The sequence below is a fragment of the Canis lupus genome, chromosome 10, assembly GCF_048164855.1.
Source record: "Canis lupus baileyi chromosome 10, mCanLup2.hap1, whole genome shotgun sequence".
In the NCBI taxonomy this organism is placed as follows: Eukaryota; Metazoa; Chordata; class Mammalia; order Carnivora; family Canidae; genus Canis; species Canis lupus.
Genome location: NC_132847.1, coordinates 3,635,969 through 3,656,188, shown reverse-complemented (window position 1 = coordinate 3,656,188; position 20,220 = coordinate 3,635,969). Strand labels below are relative to the sequence as shown.

The following is a 20,220-nucleotide window of genomic DNA, read 5'->3' as shown; positions in this document are numbered from 1 at the left end:
AACATTTGGAGGGAGAAAAGGAGTTGGTGATCATCAAACTCAGCAAGTACCTCAGGTTTTAAATTGGGGATAATAGGTGGAGGAGGACCGAACATGATCTCGTAGGGGATAAGTCCCATCTTATATGGGGAGTTTTGTACCTTATATAGGGTGAAGGGGAGAAGAGTCACCCAATCCCCGCCAGTCTCTAGGGCTAATTTAGTTAAGGTCTCCTTTAATGTTCTGTTCATCCTCTCTACCCGTCCTGAGCTTTGCGGCCTATATGCACAATGTAATTTCCAATGTGCCCCAAGTACTAGTGCCACTCCCCGTGTTACCTTAGAGATGAATCCAGGTCCGTTGTCTGATCCGATCCTAACAGGAAAACCATACCCCAGTAAGATGTCTTCCAGCAGTTTCTTGGTCACGGTCTGTGCTGTTTCATGTTTGGTGGGAAATGCCTCTGTCCATCCTGAAAAAGTATCTACGAACACTAGTAAATACCTGTATCCATATTTTCCAGGTTTTACCTCCATGAAGTCCACTTCCCAGTAGGCTCCTGGGCGGTCCCCCTGGAGCTGGGTGCCCGGGTTAGATCCATGGGAGGTGGCATTAGTTAACTGGCATGCCTGGCAGCTTGCCACAATCTGCTCGATCTTTGCTCGAGAGTCTTTAATAGTGATCTTTGCATGTCGTATGAGGTCTTGCATCTTCCTTGTTCCCATAGTACTCCGATGCATTTTTGGATAGGACTTGTCATCCTAGTTTCTCTGGCAGGATGATGCTGGAGTCTGTGGCCCTCCACCAGCCACACAAGCATTGGGTCATAGGCAAGTGTTTGATCCAGTGTTAAGTCAGCATCACTATAGTTGGGGGTGTCCGGCAGGATCGGAGCCCCTGGATCAGGTAGCATGGTTGCTAAGACCTGGGTCACCAAAAGGGCCACCTCCTTTGCTTTTGAATTGGCTAGCTGGTTTCCCCTGGCTACTGGTGTACCTGCCTTTTGGTGTCCTGGACAACGGATGATAGCTAGTGCCTTGGGCAGCCAGAGGGCCCTCAGGAGTTCAAGGATCTCTGTTTTGTTTTTAATAGTCTTTCCTTCCGCTGTCAGAAGCCCCCTCTCTCTGTAAAGGGCTCCGTGGATGTGAGCAGTGGCGAAGGCGTACCTGCTGTAAATGTTTGTTTACCTTCTCCCATGGTTAGCGTCTTGGCCAGTGTGATCAGTTCTGCCCATTGAGCCGATGGTTCTGGCTGCCAATGGCTCTGCCCAGATGGTCTCCATTTCCGTGGTTATGGCTGCCTCCGCGTATCTGATTCCTTCTCAGACAAAACTGCTGCCATCCGTGTACCAGGTGGCGTCTGCGTTCAGCAGTGGCTGGTCCTGGAGATCAGCTTTGATTCTGTGCACCTGTGCCAAAATTTCTTGACAGTCATGCAAAGGGGCGGTGAGGGAGTAGCGTTGCTGGATTCAGGGTTGTTGGTGGCTTGAATAAAATTCTGGTGGGGTTCAGCAGTAGGCTCTGATAATGAGTGAGATGGGCATTGCTGATCCAGAGGTCTGGGGGCTGTTTGAGTACCCCTTCAATAGCATGTGGTGTGGTACCATGCAGGGCATGCCCCATGGCCAGTTTGTCTGCGTCCTTGACCATAGTGGCCACCGCGGCAATAATTTTTAAGCATGGGGGCCATCCAGCGGCCACTGTGTCCAGCTTTTTGGAGAGCTAGGCTATGGGTCTCTTCCAGGAACCTATGTACTGGACAAGGACCCCTTTTGCCACCCTGTCTTTCTTGTCCACATACAGGTAGAAGGGCTTGGTTGGTCGGGCAACCCGAGAGCCAGGGCAGACAGCAAGGCCTGTTTAAGGTCATTAAAGGGTTTGTTCATGGCCTCTGTCCATTCAAAATTTTGTTGGTGCCTGGTGGCCTCATAGAAGGGTCTGGTCATCTCGGCAAAACCCGGAATTCATAATCGACAGAACCCTGCTGACCCCAGGAATTCACGTACCTGGCAGACGGTTTGCGGCTGTGGGATCCTTAGGACAGTTTCCTTCTGTGCGTCCGTCAACCATCTTTTTCCATCCTTTAATTTGTACCCAAGGTAGCTCACCTCTGCAGATCTGGGCTTTTTTAGCTGAGGCCTGGTATCCTAGAGCCGCTATTGTCTGGAGCAAGTCCCCAGTGCCTCGCAGGCATGTGTCCTGGTCCTCCACCACCAACAGGATATCCTCTACATATTGCAATAAGGTCAAATGAGGGGGGCCCAGAGTGGAACTCACCCAAGTCTTCGTGTAAGGCCTCATCAAAGATTGTCCGTGAACTTTTGAATCCTCGTGGTAGTTGAGTCCAGGTGAGCTGGCCACTGATGCCTTTCTCAGGGTCCGTCCATTCAAAGGCAAAGAGGTCTTAGCTCTTGGGTGCTAAAGGCAGGCTGAAAAAGGCGTCTTTTAAATCTAATACCATATACCAAGTTTTGTCTGGAGGCAGGGGTGGAGAGGAGGGTGTATGGGTTTGGGGCCGTAGGGTGCATAAGTCCTGGACTGGCCTGTAATCGTTAGAGTGTGGTTTCCACACCAGCAGCGAGGGAGTGTTCCATGCCGATTGGCAAGGCCTTAATATGCCCGAGTCCAGTAGTCGCTGTATGTGGGATATGATTCCCGTATGTGCTACGAGAGGCATGGGGTATTGGCGGACCCTGACAGGGTCTGCCCCCGGCTTTAGTTCTATGTATATGGCCGGTCAGTGCCGGGCCAGCCCAATTCCCCCAGTTTCTGCCCATGCTTGGGGAAATTCCTGCAGCCAACAGTCAATGTCAGTCATTGGGGCTAAGGGTGTTTGGTGGAGATGATATTTGTCCTCTAAACTCAGGACAAGCACCTGAATCAGGTGCCCCTCCTTGTTTAGGATTTTTGCCCCTTCGGGGTGGAAGCGAATTTGTGCCCCCATCTTGGTGAGCAAGTCCCATCCTAACAATGGGTAGGGACACTCAGGGATGACCATAAAGGAGTGGGATACCTGGCCCATGCCAAGATCCACAGTTCTTCAGGTAGTCCATGAGTACTGTTTGGTGCCCGTGGCCCCTTGCACCCATGAAGTCTTGCTTGCCAATTTCCCTTGGGGTTGTAATAAAACTGAGTGTTGTGCCCCAGTGTCCACTAGGAATTCAATGGGTTGCCCCTCCACTCTGAGAGTTACCCTGGGCTCAAGGAGGGATGCCGAACCCCAACTCCTAGTCATCCAGGTCCTCCATCTCCAATATCTTTGCAGGGGCCTTAGATCTTTTGTTAGGGCAGTCTTTCACCCAGTGGCCCTCTTCTTTGCAATAAGCACAGTGGTTTTTGTTCAGTTTAGGGCGCTCCTGACAGGGACCAGGGCTATCCTCCTTACCTGTCCCTGAAGCCAGCTTCTTGAGGTGCGTCCATTTTTCCTGTGGGTCCTCCATTGTCGTGGCCAGCAGGATCTTGGCCAGGTTTCGGGTCTGCCGGTCACTTAGAGAAAGTCCAGAAGAGCAACAAACTAAACTATTTTTTTTTCATTTATTTATGATAGTCACACACACACACAGAGAGAGAGAGAGAGAGAGAGAGGCAGAGACATAGGCAGAGGGAGAAGCAGGCTCCATGCACCGGGAGCCTGACGTGGGATTCGATCCCGGATCTCCAGGATCGTGCCCTGGGCCAAAGGCAGGCGCTAAACCGCTGCACCACCCAGGGATCCCAACAAACTAAACTATTATAAATTTTCTGCTGCTATCATGAAGTCCTGCAAGCTCTTCTCTCCTAGTCTCTCTACTCTTTGCAATTTTCTTTTGATGTCTGGAGCAGCCTGGTTAACAAAAGCCATGATAATTGTGGCCTTTGTTTCTGGGGCTTCTGGGTTCATATGGGTGTCCTGCTTAAAAGCCTCTATGATTCTAAGAAGGCTGCTAGACTCTCATCCTTACCTTGTCTTACATCATACACCTTGGCCAGATTGGAAGGCTTGCTCATGGCAGCCTGGAGACCTGCCATTAGAGTCTGGCGGTAGACCTGGAGTCTCTCCTTCCCTTCAGCTGAGTTGTAGTCCCAGGTAGGGCGGGATAAGAGGAAGGCAGCATTTATGAGGTCTGGGTTTTGAGTCGGCTGTCTGTCTTCTCCCAGGACAGACTTTCGGGCTTCCACCTGAATCTGTTCTCTCTTAGGTGGTGAAGAGAACCTGCAAGAGCTGTTGGCAGTCCTCCCAAGTAGGCTGGTGGGTAAAGAGAACAGTATCTAAAAGCCCGATTAGATCTCTCGGATTATCAGAACTTTGCATTCTGGGTTTTCCAATTATATAAATCACTGTTGGAGAAAGGCCAATTAACATTGGCTGCCCGCCAGTCTCATCGGGGGGATCCTATGGTGCCCGGCGAAGGGTGGTGGAGTCGGCCGGCCCGCATTAGGGGGTGGGGCTGCCCGGTGGGTCTGGCTGTGTGTCCCTGCTACTGGCCTGTGTACAGGGACTCCCTCATCAGGGAGGGGTGGGCCCCTTCTGCAGCCCCCCCCGGGCCTCTAATGGGGGGGCAGAAGGGCGAAGGGGCAGTAGGTAGAGCGGTGGGAGAATCAGGGTCTCTAGGGAGGAATCCTGCAAGACCGGATAAAGGGGCGTTTTGGTCTTAGAGTCAGTCTCCTTCTCAGCCTTTTGCAGGGCTAGAAGTTTGGTAGGTCCTGCTTTGGGGGGTAAAAATCATTTTAGTCCAGGAGGGGGATTCTCAACCATGTCCTGCCAGGCCAGGATGTAGGGCACCTGGTCAGGGTGGCCATCTGATTTATCCCTGAAGATCATGGCCTTAACCTGTAAGAGAATAGGTTTGAAATTTCCCTCTCCGTATGTCTGTGCTCAGATTATGAGCTCTTTCCCTAACGTCCCAGAAGTGGGAGAGCATAAGAGACAGGGGGTGGTTTGTGTCTGCCCCATTATGTCTCCAGTCCACACCAAGGCACAAACAGTTATGACGACACAGTAACATAAACGTTCTAGTGTGGCCGTGGAGACAAAAGAGAAAGTCAACTGAAGGGCTGGCTGTTCATAAAGGCGGTCGGCCTGTGGGAGGCCCAGAAAATTAAGGCCATTCCACCTTAAGTTCAGGTTAGCACAGGTACAGCCATCCCAGGCCCCTGTGAATTAGAGCTGAAACTTACATTACTTCAGTTACAGGAAAAAAAGTTACAGCTTAATGCTTTAGAAAGCCCCATATTAGAATGAGAACAGAGCTCAAGCCAGTGGCAGGAAGCCCCTATTAGAATAAGAACAGAGCTCCATGCTCTCGAAAGCCCCATATCAGAATGTAAACAGAACTTGAGAAATTCCTCCAGCCCTTCTGGAGGTCCCCGAGACCAGCCCATAAAACTAAGCTGAAACCCACCTCGGGGTCCCAGTCCCTGCTCCACTGTGTGGGGTACACTTGGACGCAAGCTCGAGCTTGTTAATAAACCGTCATGTGTTTGCATCGGTGTCGGCTCCTTGGTGGTTTCTCAGATTCGCAATCTTGGGCACAACACGGCCCTCCTCACAGATGAGGACTTCGTCCTCCCAGTGGGGGCAAAGGACGTCTCCCAAGACCCCCCGGTCAACAGCCTGCCAGCGCATCCGCCTAAGCCAATGTCGACCCAATACAGATTGGAATTCCTACAGGTAAAAATACAGTATTGAGTCCTCAGAGAATATGCGCGCAAAAAGTGGAAAAAGTTGAGTGCACTCACCACGCGTGGGACCCTCCAGATGGGATCCTGGGGATCTCTCGGATCCCGGACGATCCCCCGAATATTGTGCCCAAGATTGTGAATCCGAGAAACCACCACGGAGCTGACACCCATGCAAGCACACGAGGGTTTATTAGCAAGCTCGAGCTTGGGTCCAAGTACACCGGACACAGCGGAGCAGGGACTTGGACCCCGAGGTGGGTTTCAGCTGGATTTTTATGGGCTGGTCTAGGGGATTTCCCAGAAGGGGTGGGGGAGTTTAAGAGTATGTTCTGCAGTTTTTCCTGTAACTGAGGTAGGGTAAAGTTCAGCCCCTGGTTACAGGGGCCTGAGATGGCTGCCGAAGCTAAGATGGCTGTACTTGTGCTAACGCTAAGCTTGAGATGGGATGGCCTTAATATTCTCGGCCTCCATACTCTAGCTTCATATATGTCCTTGCAAATGGCAAGATTTCATTCTATTTTATGGCTGAATAACATTCCATCATAATACATACATACTACATCTTCATCAATTGGTGGACACTTGGGCTGCTTTTATAATTTGGCTATTATAAATAATGCTGCTATAAATATACGTATGTGTGTATCCCTTTGAATTAGTGTTTTGGGGGTACATATCCAGTAGTACAATTGACAGGTTGTGGAGTAGTTCTATTTTCAATTTTTTTGAGGAACCTCTCTACTGTTCTCCAGAGTGGCTGCACCAGTTGGCATTGGTGCATGACTATTCCTTTGTCTACACATCCTCACCCAACACCATTTGGGTTGTTGATTTTAGCCATTCTGACAGGTGTGAGGTGATAGCTCATTATAGTTTTATTTGCATTTCTGTGATGGTAATGATGAACCTCTGTTTATGTGTCGGCCATCCATGTTATTTTTAGAAAAATGTTTGTCTTCATGTCTTCTGCTTTTTAAAAAAAATATTTTATCTACATATTTAAAGTGAAAGCTGGGAGAGGGGCAGAGGGAGTAGGGGAAAAAGCATCTCAAGAAAACTGCTGAGCTTGCATTAAATGTGTAAATTGCCCTGGGTAACATTGACATTTCCACAATATTAATTCTTCCAATCCATGAGCATGGAATATTTTTCCACCTCTTGTATCTTCCTCAATTACTTTCAGAAGTGTTCTGTAGTTTTGAGGGTATAGATCCTTTACCTCTTTGGTTAAGTTTATTCCTAGGTATCTTATGCCTTTGGGTGCCATTGTATCTGGGATTGACTCCTTAATTTCTCTTTCTTCAGTCTCAGTGTATAGAAATTCCACTGACTTCTGGGCATTTATTTTGTATCCTGCCACACTGCCGAATTGCTGGATGAGTTCTAGCAATCTTGGGGTGGAGGCTTTTGGGTTTTCTATGTACAGTATCATGTCATCTGCAAAGAGGGAGTTTGACTTCTTTGCCAATTTGAATGCCTTTTATCTCTTTTTGTTGCCTGATTGCTGAGGCTAGGACTTCTAGTACTATGTTGAATAGCAGTGGTGAGAGTGGACATCCCTGTCTTGTTCCTGATCTTAGGGGAAAAGCTTCCAGTGCTTCCCCATTGAGAATGATATTTGGTGTGGGCTTTTCGTAGATGGCTTTTAAGATGCTGAGGAATGTTCCCTCTATCCCTACACTATGAAGAGTTCTGATCAGGAATGGATGCTATATTATGTCAAATGCTTTCTCTGCATCTAATGAGAGGATCATATGGTTCTTGTTTTTTCTCTTGCTGATATGATGAATCACATTGATTGTTTTACGAGTGTTGAACCAGCCTTGTGTCCCGGGGATAAATCCTACTTGGCCATGGTGAATAATTTTCTTAATGTACTGTTGGATCCTACTGGCTAGTATCTTGTTGAGAATTTTAGCATCCATGTTCATCAGGGATATAGGTCTATAATTCTCCTTTTTGGTGGGGTCTTTGTCTGGTTTTGGAATTAAGGTGATGCTGGCCTCATGGAATGAGTTTGGAAGTACTCCATCTCTTTCTATCTTGCTGAACAACTTTAGTAGAATAGGTATAGTTTCTTCTTTAAACGTTTGATAGAATTCCCCTGGGAAGCCATCTGGCCCTGGACTTTTGTGTCTTGGGAGGTTTTTGATGACTGCTTCAATTTCCTCCCTGGTTATTGGTCTGTTCAGGTTTTCTATTTCTTCCTGTTCCAGTTTTGGTAGTTTATAGTTTTCCAGAAATGCATCCATTTCTTCTAGATTGCCTAATTTATTGGCGTAAAGCTGCTCATAATAAGTTTTTAAGATCATTTATATTTCCTTGGTATTGGTGGTGATCTCTCCTTTCTCATTCATGATTTTACTAATTTGAGTCTTTTCTTTTTAAGAAGGCAGGTTAATGGTTTATACCATGGACTTTCTTCAGAGAGTTGGAACAAATCATCTTAAGATTTGTGTAGAATCAGAAAAGACCCCGAATAGCCAGGGGAATTTTTAAAAAGAAAACCATAGCTGGGGGCATCACAATGCCAGATTTCAGGTTGTGCTACAAAGCTGTAGTCATCAAGACAGTATGGTACTGGCACAAAAACAGACACATAGATCAATGGAACAGAATAGAGAATCCACAAGTGGGCCCTCATTTTTATGGTCAACTAATATTCGACAAAGGAGGAAAGACTATCCACTGGAAAAAAGACAGGCTCTTCAATAAATGGTGCTGGGAAAATTGGACATCCACATGCAGAAGAATGAAACTGGACGACTCTCTTGTACCAGACACAAAGATAAACTCAAAATGGATGAAAGATCTAAATGTGAGACAAGATTCCATCAAAATCCTAGAGGAGAACACAGGCAACACCCTTTTTGAACTTGGCCACAGTAACTTCTTGCAAGATACATCCATGAAGGCAAGAGAAACAAAAGCAAAAATGAACTATTGGGACTTCATCAAGAAAAGAAGCTTCTGCACAGCAAAAGAAACAGTCAACAAAACTAAAAGACAACCTACAGAATGGGAGAAGAGATAAAGGGCTAGTATCCAAGATCTATAAAGAACTTATGAAACTCAACAGCAAAGAAACAATCCAATCATGAAATGGGCAAAAAGACATGAACAGAAATCTCACAGAGGAAGACACAGACATGGCCAACAAGCACGTGAGAAAATGCTCCACATCATTTGCCATCAGGGAAATACAAATCAAAACCACAATGAGATCCCACCTCACACCAGTGAGAATGGGGAAAATTAACAAGGCAGGAAACCACAAATGTTGGAGAGGATGTGGAGAAAGGGGAACCCTCTTGCACTGTTGGTGGGCATGTGAACTGGTGCAGCCACTCTGGAAAACTGTGTGGAGGTTCCTCAAAGAGTTAAAAATAGAACTGCCCTACCACCCAGCAATTACACTGCTGGGGATTTACCCCAAAGATACAGATGCAGTGAAACGCCAGGACACCAGCACCCCGATGTTTCTAGCAGCAATGTCCACAATAGCCAAACTGTGGCAGGAGCCTCAGTGTCCATCGAAAGATGAATGGCTAAAGATGTGGTTTATGTATACAATGGAATATTACTCAGCCATTAGAAACGACAAATACCCACCATTTGCTTCGACGTTGATGGAACTGGAGGGTATTATGCTGAGTGAAGTAAGTCAATCAGAGAAGGACAAACATTATATGTTCTCATTCATTTGGGGAATATAAAAAAACAGTGAAAGGGAATAAAGAGGAAAGGAGAGAAAATGAGTGGGAAATATCAGAAAGGGAGACAGAACATGAGAGACTCTTAACTCTGGGAAATGAACAAGGGCAGTGGAAAGCTAGGTGGGTTGGGGGTGGGGGTGAGTGGGTGATGGACACTGAGGGGGGGGCTCTTGATGAGATGAGCACTGGGTGTAATGCTATATGTTGGCAAATTGAACAATAATAATAAAAAGAAAAACTGCTGAGCTGGATGGGAGGTTTGATCCCACAACCCTGAGATCATGACCTGAGCCAAAGTTAAGAGTTGGACACTTGACCAACTGAGCCACCCAGGCAATGTGGGAAACCAAATAACAAGAATTTGTAGATACAACTAAGTGTCTATACCTGCAGCCCACTGACAAATACTTGAGGCAGGCAGAGCATGTTGTTACAGGAAGCTCCCAATTGTCTTAATGTTAATGCCTTGCTAGAGGGAAAAGCAAGCATAGTTTGACAATAGCAAGGACTCCTATATCCTGTGGGTCCTCTTTAGCATATGAAAATCCTTTTGAAACTTCCCTTATCTTTACTTCTCCCAACCCCAGAGTAGTATATAATCAGTTGTTCCTCACAATCCCAAAGCAGCTTCTTCTGTCCAGGAGTCCTGTCCCTGTGGTTTAATAAAACCACCATTTTGCACCAAAGACGTCTCAAGAATTCTTTCTTGGCCATCAGCTCTGGACCCTACCAACCTTACCAAAAACCTTTCAAAAACTACGTTCCAGGGCAGCCCGGGTTGCTCAGTGGTTTAGCACTGCCTTCAGCCCAGGGTGTGATCCTGGAGACCCAGGATCCAGTCCCATGTTGGGCTCCCTGCATGGAGCCTGCTTCTCCCTCTGCCTGTGTCTCTGCCTCTCTCTCTCCTTGTGTCTCTCATGAATAAATAAAATCTTAAACAAACAAACAAAAAAAAAAAACAAAAAACCTACGTTCCAGGCACCTCTCTTCTGCCAATTTTTTTGGGGGTGTTGAGTTTGATAAATTCTCATAGATCTTTGGATACTAACCCTTTACCAGAAATGTAATTTGCAAATATTTTCTCCCATTCCGTAGGTTGCCTTTCAGCTTTCTTGTTTCCATTACTATGCCGAAGCTTTTTACTTTGAGGTCCCAATAGTTTATTTTTGCTTTTGTTTCCCTTACCTCAGGGGATCTCTAGAAGGAAGTTGCTATGGCTGATGTCAAAGAAGTTACTGCCTGTGTTTTCTAGGATTTTTGTGGTTTCAGGTCTCACATTAAGGTCCTTAATCCATTTGCAGTTATTTTTGTGTTTGGTATAAGAATATGTTCCAGTTGCATTCTTCTGCAGTTTTCCTAGCACCATTTGTTGAAGAGATTGTCCCTTTCCCATTTGATATTCTTTCCTGCTTTCTCAAAGATTAATTAACTACTACAGCTTTGTAGTATAACCTTGAAGTCTGGAATTGTGAAAGCTCCAACTTTGCTTTTCTTTTTCAAGATTGCCTTGGTTATTTGTGGTTCTATACAAATTTTAGAATTGTTTTAGCTCTGAAAAAAAAATTCTGTGTTGGTATTTTGATAGGGAATGTATTAAATTTGTAGATTGTCTTGGGTAGTATGGAAGAACATTGTTAAATTGTCCAATCCATGAACATGGAATGTTTTTTCATTTCTTTGTCTTCAGTTTCTTTCATCAGTATCTTATAGTTTTCAGAATACAAGTCTCTCCCTTCTTTGGTTAAGTTTATTCCTATTCTTATTTTGGGTACAACTGTAAATGGGACTGTTTTATTAATTTCTGCTCCTTAATTGTTGGTGTATAGAAACACAACAGATTTCTGTAAACTGATTTTTGTATCCTGCAACTTTACTGAATTCATCTATCAGCTGTAGCAGGGTTTTTTTGGTGGTCTTTTGGGTTTTCTATATAGAATGTCATCTGCAAGATGTGAAAGTTTTACTTTTTCCTTACTGATTTGGATACCTTTTATTTCTGCTTGTTTTACTTCTGTGGCTAGGACTTCTAGTATCTTGTTGAATAGAAGTGGTAAAAGTGGATATCTCTGTCCTGTTTGTGACCTTAGGGGGGAAAGCTCTGTCTTTCCCCTTTAAGGATGATGTTCACTGTTGGTTTTTCATAGATGACCTTATTATGTTGAACTATGTTCCTGCTAAACCTATGTTGCAGAAGGTTTCTATCATGAATGGATGTTGTACTTTGTCAAATGCTTTTCCTGCATCTTCTGAAAGAATCGTATGGTTCCTATACTTTTTTTATTAATGTGATATCATGTTGATTGATATCAACATATTGAATGATGCTTGCAGCCCAGGAATGAATCCTACTTGATGGTTTTAAGGTGTTTTTTTGTTTGTTTGTTTGTTTTTTTCCGATTTGCTAGTATTTGTTGAGGATTTTTGCATGTTTATCAGGGATATTGGCCTGTTGTGTTCTTTTAGTGGTGTCTTTATCTGGTTTTTTGGAATCAGGATAATGCTGGCCTCATAGAATGAATTTGAAATTTTTCCTTCCTTTTCTATCTTTTGGAGATAGGTAGAATAGGTATTTGAGAAGAATAGGTATTAACTTTTCTTTGGTAGAATTCCCCTATGAAGCCATCTAGCCCTGGAGTTTTGTTTGTTGGGAGTTTTTGATTATGGATTCAATTTCTTTGCTGGTTCTCAGTCTGTTCAAATTTTCCATTTCTTCCTGTCTTTTTTTTTTTTTTTTTTTTTTTTAGATTTGTATTTATTCATGAGAGACACACAGAGAGAGGCAGAAACCTAGGCAGAGGGAGAAGCAGGATCCCTTCAGGGAGCCTGATGGAGGACTCAATCCTAGGACCCCAAGATCTCGACCTGAGCTAAAGGCAGATGCTTAACCACTGAGCCACCCAGGTGTCCCCATCTTGATGTTTTTAAATCAGTTTTGTAAACTTGTTTTCCTGTGAACTACTTCTTAAGTCATTACCTGTTGGGCAGGCTGAGAGACAGGGGCACCCAAAATGGCGGACATCTCAAATTGGGTCAAGATGGCTGATCTTCCCGCCAAAGCAGCCGTGACCACACATCGTCTCCAGTAAATCGAAACCTAGACGGGAAATGAAACTTTCCATTGGACTTCCCAGCCAGGGGCCACCCCCTCAACGTCTGGACTTTCCCCACCCCCAGCCAATCACCTAGGGACACGGTGCTCCCTTGCTAATTTGGCAAGAGACCCACCTGGATCCAGACCTGGAACCAATAAGTCTTTTAAAAAAAAAAAAAAAAAAAAAAAAAACCCCGCACTCCGCACCCCGCCGACCTCCCTGACTCTCCTCTGCCGAGTCGCGGAACCTCACCGGAGGGCACTGGTAATAAGGCTCATCCTACGGATCGCTTTGCCTTGGGGTCTCCATTCTCCTAAAAAAACCCTTACATTACCTATTTTTCGTTACATGTTTTTACTCCAACTTTTAAAAAATATTTTATTTATTCATGAGAGACACATAGAGGGAGGCAGAGACCTAGGGAGAGGGAGAAGCAGGCTCCCTAGGGGGAGCCCCAAGTGGGACTGAATCCCTGGGATCATACCCTGAGCCGCTCAGGTACCTCCTCTTCTTGTTTGTTTTGATAGTTTATATATTTCTAGGAATGTATCCATTTTTCTAGTTTTTCCTTATATTATAATTTCTGTGGTGTTGGTGGAGTTTTTGACTTTCATTTGTGATTTTACTTGAGTCTTTTCCCTTTTTTCTTGAGAAGTCTGGCTAAAAGTTTACCATTTTTTTTTTTTTTTTTTTCAAAGAACCAGCTCCTGGTTTCATTGATCTGTTTTGTTGTGTGCAAATTATTATATTATGTATTTCTGGTCTAAACTTTATTTCCTTCCATCTGCTGGTTTTAGGTTTTGTTGTTTTTCTAGTTCCTTTAGGTGTGAGGGTAGGTGGTTTGAGATGTTGTTTTCTTCTTGGGGAAGGCTTGTCTTGCTGCATACTTCCTGTTGGGCTGGTGAGACTGGGGACCCCACAACAGCCGACCCGAGGCCAGCAACCTCCCAATAAGACCACCTTGCCGCCCTACCTTAGCACACAAAGACCGGTAACCCTTGCCCTAACTGGAATGCAGCCCTACCCCCATCTTCCCGCCAACACCACCTTACCTCCCTACCCTAACTTAGCTTACAAAGACCTGGAACCCTTGCCCTAATCAGAATGCCGCAGTGCCCCCATCTGGAAACTCTTTATAGAAACCCTGCAGTTTGCCTGGGTGCGACTTCCCTGACTCAAGCCCCTTTGAGTCCCGAGTTATGGAACCTCACCCAGGTTCCTCACCTTCCCCATTAAAGCACTCTTGAACCTACTGCCTGGCTCTGCCGTTTTTTGTTTTTGTTTTTGTTTTAATTTTAATTTCTCTCCCATTCATTTGGGAAAAACCTAACACTTCCCTCTTAGAACTGCTTTTGCTGCATTCCAAAGGTTTTGGACCACTGTGGTTTTGTTTCCATGGAAACAAATGAAACATTTCATTTGTTCAGCTTGATTTTTCATTTGTTTGGCTTTTTTTTTTTTTCTCCCCATATCCATTTGTGTGATAAATGTTTTTCCATCTCTTTACCTTAATTACCTTAATCTGCATGTGTCTTTATGTGTCTAAAATGAGTCTCTTATGGGCATCATATGTATGGGTCTTGCTTTTTTTTTTTTAATACATTCTGTCACCCTATGTCTGATTGGTGTGTTCAGTCCATTTACATTCAAAGTAATTATTGAAAGATATGTATTGTCATTTTGTTACTTGTTTCTGAAGATTTCCTGATCCTTTTTTGGTTCTCTTTCATGGCTTGCTGATTTTCTTTGGTGAAATATTTGGATTTCTTTCTCTTTGCATATTTTAGTGGTTTTTGACTACCAGGTTTGTATATAACCTCTTCTGCAGATACCAGTCTATATTACATTGATGGTCATTTAAGTTTGTACACATTCTTTGCTCCTTTCCTCTCCATGTTTTTATTTTGTGAGTTTAACTGATTTTCTACAGAAATAAACCATTTTTACTGTTTTTGTTTCCTGTCATTTTACTGTTACTTTTGGTCTCTCCTTTTCACTCAGAGTCCCCTTTACTATTTCTTGCAGGGCTGATTTAGTGGTCACAAACTTTTTTAGTTTTTGTTTGGGAAACTTTCTAGTCCAATGATAGCCTTGTTAGAATATTCTTGACTACAGATTTTTCCCATTCATCACTTTGAATATATCATACCCCTCCCTTCTGGCTGTCCATGTTTCTGCTGAAAAAAAAAAATCTTCTATTAACTTTATGCATCTTCCTTTGTAAATTACTGTTTTTTGTCTTGCTGCTTTTAAAATTCATCACTATATTTTGCCAATTTAATTATAGTATGTCTTGGTATGGGTATGCTTCTATTGATTTTTGATGGGAGTTCTCTGTAGCTCCTGGATCTGGATGTCTGTCTTAGGAAAAATTTCAAATTTTCTGCCCCCCTTTCTCTTTTCCTGAAACTCCTATAATACAAATGTGATTATGTTTGATGGCTGCAGAGTTCCCTGGGACTAGAATGAGTTCCTATTCTCATTTTGTGCAATTCATTCTTTTGTTCAGCTTGATTTTTCCGTTACTCTATATTCTAGATCACTAAGTTATTCCTTTGCTTCTTCCAGCCTGCTGTTCCTTCCATCAAGCATGTTTTCATTTCATTTATTGTTCACTTTATCTGTTATTCTGTAGTTCTATGTTAAGGATCTCACTTGTCTTAAGTGATCATCGCTTTAAATTTACTATCAGTCATATTACTTATGTGTTTCACTTAGATCTCTGGTTGGTGGCCTAATCCTGTTCTTTCACTTGGGATAAATTTGTCTCCTCATTTTGTCTGCCCCTCTGTCTGTTTCCCTCTGTTAATCAGTTATGGGGGCACCTGGGTGGCTCAGTAAATTGAGTTTCTGACTCCTGATTTCAGCTCAGGACATGATCTCAGGGTCCTGGGATCAAGCCCTGCATTGGGCTCCATGCTCAGTGGTGAGTCTGCTTGAGAGTCTCTCTCCCTCTCAGCTATGTCTTCTGCTCATGTAAAGTAATGACTTTATAGAGAGATCCTGGAGTGCAGCATCCCCTGTTTACCAGAACCTGGCACTTTAGAAGAGTATCCTACGTGTGTTGCTTATACCTTGCTGTTGTGTCTGAATCCCTTTTCTTTTCAATGCTGCCATCTGTACTATCTGCCTGTTGTGGGCTGTCTTTGCTCTCTGTTATTGGGATATAGGTAGGCCAGCTCTGAGGGGCTATGCCCACTGGGGAACTTGAGAATGGGGTGGCAGTGTTAGCAAAATTTGTGCTAGGCCACTAGTCCTATGCTAGATACCCTAAGCACTATGGGCACCAGGGACTGTGCATCTGGCAGCTGGGGTACACAGCAATGGCTGAGCACAGGTGGGTCTGGTGTACAACAGGAGCTGGGGGCACGTGGCCCTGCAACAGTGCACAGTACTGGCTGTGCACCTGGTGGCTATGTGGGGTACATGTGTGGTGTTGGCTGGTCATGGCACATTGGCTGGATGCAGTGTGGGACAGCTGTGTACCTCATGGCTATGTAGGGTAGGTCACAAGATTTGCCCCAATCCCAGGACCAAGGCTAGTAGGGTCGGAGTGGGTAAGTCCATCAGAGATCTCATGAGTGTGGCACACTGCTAGGAGATTAAATACCAAGTATCTGCAGCCGTGCTTCCCACAGGTGGCTCTGTGTTTATGCTGGGAGGCAGGAAAGGAAAATGGTGCCTACCAGCTCCCTTGTTTTCCAGGAAGTACCCCGATACCTTTCAAAATCAGTGTGAACAGACAGCTCCCATTTGCCCCTGGTATTGTGTAAGCTGCTGTTTCTTTCTTTCTTTCTTTTTTTTTTTTTTTTAAGATTTTATTCATGAAAGACACACACACACACACACACACACACACACACACACACACACACACAGAGGCAGAGACACAGACAGAGGTAGAAGCAGGCTCCATGTAGGGAGCCTGATGTGGGATTCAATCCTGGGACTCCAGGATCACGCCCTGAGCTGAAGGCAGGCGCCAAACCACTGAGCCACCCAGGAATCCCCTAAGCTGCTGTTTCTATGCTGCCCCTCCTCACAGACTGCTGACTCTTCAAGGACCCAGCTGTCACTCACCCTCTCAGCTCACCCAGTGCTGAGCCAGCTGACTTTTAAAGCTCCAGGTTCCACATCCCACTTGTTATATAAACTCAGGGATTTCAGTCCCTCTGGTTTTCAAAGCCAAACATCGTGCAGATTGGTCTTTCCTGTGTGAGCTCCCTGGTGTTAGGGCCCATTTCCCTACTCTCTCTGTGGGTATAGCTCCCTCCCTCCACTCTTCTGATCTTCTTAACCATTCAGCTTCAGTTTCTTTAGTTGTGGAGACTGTTCTGCTTTCTTGTCTATTGACTTGGTTGTGGATAATAACTAGTTATGAGAAGCGATAGGGTGAGCTCAGAGTCCTACTCTGCAATCTTCCCAAGCTCCTATCTAATTGTAACTTTTTAAAAGAGCTTGCATGTGTATGTGTGGGCTGGGCAGGGAGAGAGAGAGAATCCCAGGGAGGCTCCTCACTGAGTACAGAACCCAATGCAGGGCTCCATCTCAGGACCCGAAGATCACAACCTGAGCCAAAATCAAGAGTCAGATGTTTAAGAGCCACCCAGGCACCCCCAACAGTAATATGTTTAAAGGTAAATATTTTGACAGTGTTAGGAATAACTCTTTTATTGTAAGAAAAACATTTGATTTATAAAACAAAATGAATAGAATCCTAATGGTAGAACTGACCTTAAAAATCACAATATGAACTCCTGATTCTTTTTTATTTATTTTAAAAAAGACATAACCTACCTCTTCTCTGAAAAGGCATGTAGACAATGATAATCCAGTACTAATGAGGATGCCTAGCACCTTGATTATGTCCTCTAAATATTATTCTCTACTAAAGAGAGCCAAGCGTCTTTGGAGAAAAACAATCTAACTATGGGGCAGAACACATACAAGAAAAGGTCATACTAAAGTTCTTGGGGATAAATTGGCATAATATCAGCAATTTATTTTAAAATATAACAGCAATGGGGCACCTGGGTGGCTCAGTTAAGCATTCAACTCTAGATTTTGGCTTAGGTCATGATCAGGGTTGTGAGATAGAACCCCTCACTTGGTTCCTCACTCAGTTGGGAGTTTGCCTCTCTCCTTCTCCCCCTCTCCCTGCTCTTTCTCAAATTAAAAAAAAAATACATCAGCAAAAAGAAGAGCTAGGCAGAGATAATAGTGGCAAAATGTTAATTGCTAAACTGTGATAGGCCAATGAATTAAGACAGGCCAATGAATTAAGACATAAAATTATTTTTGCTTGATAACTTTTTAGTTTCAGAGGTAGAATTTAGTGACATCAGCTGCATATAACACCCAGTGCTCATTACATCAAGTGCTCTCCTTAATGCTCATCACCCAGTTACCCCATTCTGTACCCACCTCCCCTCCAACAACCATCAGTTTGTTTCCTAGAGTTAAGAGGCTCTTAGTTTGTTTCCCTCTCATTTTTCATCTTATTTTTCCTTCTCTTCACCTACATTCATCTGTTTTGTGTCTTAAATTCCACATATCCATGAAATCATGTATTTCTTTTTTTTAAAAAAATGATTTTTATTTATTCATGAGAGACACACGGGGGAGGGTAGAGACACAGGCAGAGGGAGAAGCAGGCTCCACGCAGGGAGCCTGATGCAGGACTGGATCCCAGGTCCCTAGGACCACGCCCAGGCTGAAGGCAGGCATCAAACTGCTGAGCCACCCGGGCTGCCCTGTATTTGTCTTTCTGATTTATTTCACTTAGCATGATACCCTCTAGTTCCATCCACATTATTGCAATAGCAAGATTTCATTCTTTTTGATGACTAATATTCGTGTGTGTGTGTGTGTGTGTGTGTGTGCGCGCGCGTGTGTGTGTGTACTACATCATCTATCCATTCATCCGTTGATGGATATCTGGGCTTCTTTCATACTTTGGCTATCGTCAACATTGCTGCCATAAACACTGGTGTACAGGTGCCCCTTCAAATCATTTTATTCTTTGGGTAAATACCTAGTAGTGCAATTGCTTGGTCATAGGGTAGCTCTATATTTTAACTTTTTGAGGCATTTCCATACTGTCTTTGAAACTTCTGTAATAAAATTTAAATTGAAAGAAATTTCTCGGGGATCCCTGGGTGGCGCAGCGGTTTGGCGCCTGTCTTTGGCCCAGGGCGCGATCCTGGAGACTCAGGATCGAATCCCACGTCGAGCTGCCGGTGCATGGAGCCTGCTTCTCCCTCTGCCTGTGTCTCTGCCCCCCCCCCCTCTGTGACTATCATAAATAAATAAAAATAAAAATAAAATATTAAAAAAAAGAAATTTCTCTAACTTGACTAGGAGTATCTGCAAAATCCTACTACAAACATCAAATGGTGAAATTTTGGCTCCTTTTGAAGTTCGAAATGAGACTTGGCTATTTGCTATGACAATTTCTGTTAAAAAATTGGGAGTAGGGATTCCACTTCATCAAGCAAGGCACAAACTTTTGGCTTTGTTGATCCTCTATAGTGTTTTTTTTTTTTATCTTTATTTCCTTATTTCTATTTTATTTTGAATTATTGAGTTCTTACTTTGGACACCTGACTTACTAATACTCAACTTTTCAATTATTTAAATATCTTCAAAGTCATTTATTTCTTTTTTTTTAATTTTTATTTATTTATGATAGAGATGAGAGAGAGAGAGAGAGAGAGAGAGAGAGAGAGAGGCAGAGACACAGGCAGAGGGAGAAGCAGGCTCCATGCACCGGGAGCCCGAAGTGGGACTCGATCCCGGGTCTCCAGGATCGCGCCCTGGGCCAAAGGCAGGGGCCAAACCGCTGCGCCACCCAGGGATCCCCCAAAGTCATTTATTTCTAAATGCTTTTTATTTCCATTGATATCTTATACCCATGTGTTTATATATACATATATATTATATCGTTTTATTTTACACACATATATTTGCTTACTTTGTTTTTAGGAACTGCAGGACTGTGTATCAAAGCAGCTGTACCATTTCACACTCCTGCTAGAAGTACCTGAGGGTTTGTTTCTTCACATCTTCACCAACAGTCTGTCTGTATGTATTTCATTCATTCATTCATTCATTCATTCATTCACTCAAAATGATTTTTATTAGAACATGTACCAGCTGGGGGAAGGGCTGAGGGAGAAGGAGAAGCAGACTACCCGCCTGCTGAGCAAGGAGCATCATGTGGGGCTCCATCCCAAAATTCTGGGCAGATGCTTAACTGACTGAGCCACCCAGGTGTCCCTATTATCAGTCTTTTAAACGACATCCATCCTAATGGATGTGAAGGGCCTATCATTATGCTTTTTTAATCCTTTAAAACTGCTTATGGTTTATGTCTTTGACTGAGATATTGGTGCTCTGTCTTTTCTCTTGCTTCCAATCTTTCCATAACTTCCCTCTCTGTCTTGGGTGACTCTAAGGGAAATAATTGAGTCTCATTTTTAACTTTAGCTTTTTTCTTTTAATATTCATAGCCTGCCAGTTCCAAAGCTCATTTTATTGGAAGGGCCAGGTACTCTGCAAGTATATTACAGCTAATGTAATGCACTGTTCAGGCCATTTACATCAGTGAATCATACACAAGCATTGCTTCACTAAGTCACATAATATTCCTATGGATAAAATACCCCCCTGCTTCCATTTTTCTGGATGGATAAGCTGAGACCCAGGGAAGATAATTTGCATGTCCAAAGTCTCCAAGCTCAAAATTTTTATAATTGTTTTATTTCTATTCTA

General features: G+C 43.9%; 2 protein-coding genes across 7 annotated transcripts in view; one reads left to right on the top strand and one right to left on the bottom strand.

Annotated features, from left to right (window-relative positions):
* Positions 1-4,922, bottom strand: part of LOC140641117 (uncharacterized) — a 34,565-nt gene extending 29,643 nt beyond the window's left edge. For 5 of the 6 annotated variants that reach the window (XM_072840491.1, XM_072840493.1, XM_072840494.1 and 2 more), the window contains exons 1-3: positions 4,741-4,922; positions 3,920-4,203; positions 3,364-3,464 (exon numbers count right to left, since the gene is read on the bottom strand). In XM_072840491.1, the coding sequence (XP_072696592.1) occupies positions 3,364-3,464; positions 3,920-4,203; positions 4,741-4,757 (402 nt within the window). In that variant the 5' untranslated portion in view covers positions 4,758-4,922. Of the gene's footprint in view, positions 1-317; positions 2,244-3,363; positions 3,465-3,919; positions 4,204-4,740 lie in introns of those variants that run through there. The other variant, XM_072840492.1, reaches the window with a different exon arrangement.
* Positions 4,923-4,998: 76 nt separating this feature from the next.
* LOC140642013 (olfactory receptor 1f45-like) overlaps positions 4,999-20,220 on the top strand; it is a 69,462-nt gene continuing 54,240 nt past the window's right edge. Inside the window, exons 1-2 of the mRNA XM_072842620.1 lie at positions 4,999-5,082; positions 19,432-19,530. The gene's annotated coding sequence lies outside the window, so the exon portion shown is untranslated. The remainder of the gene's footprint in view (positions 5,083-19,431; positions 19,531-20,220) is intronic.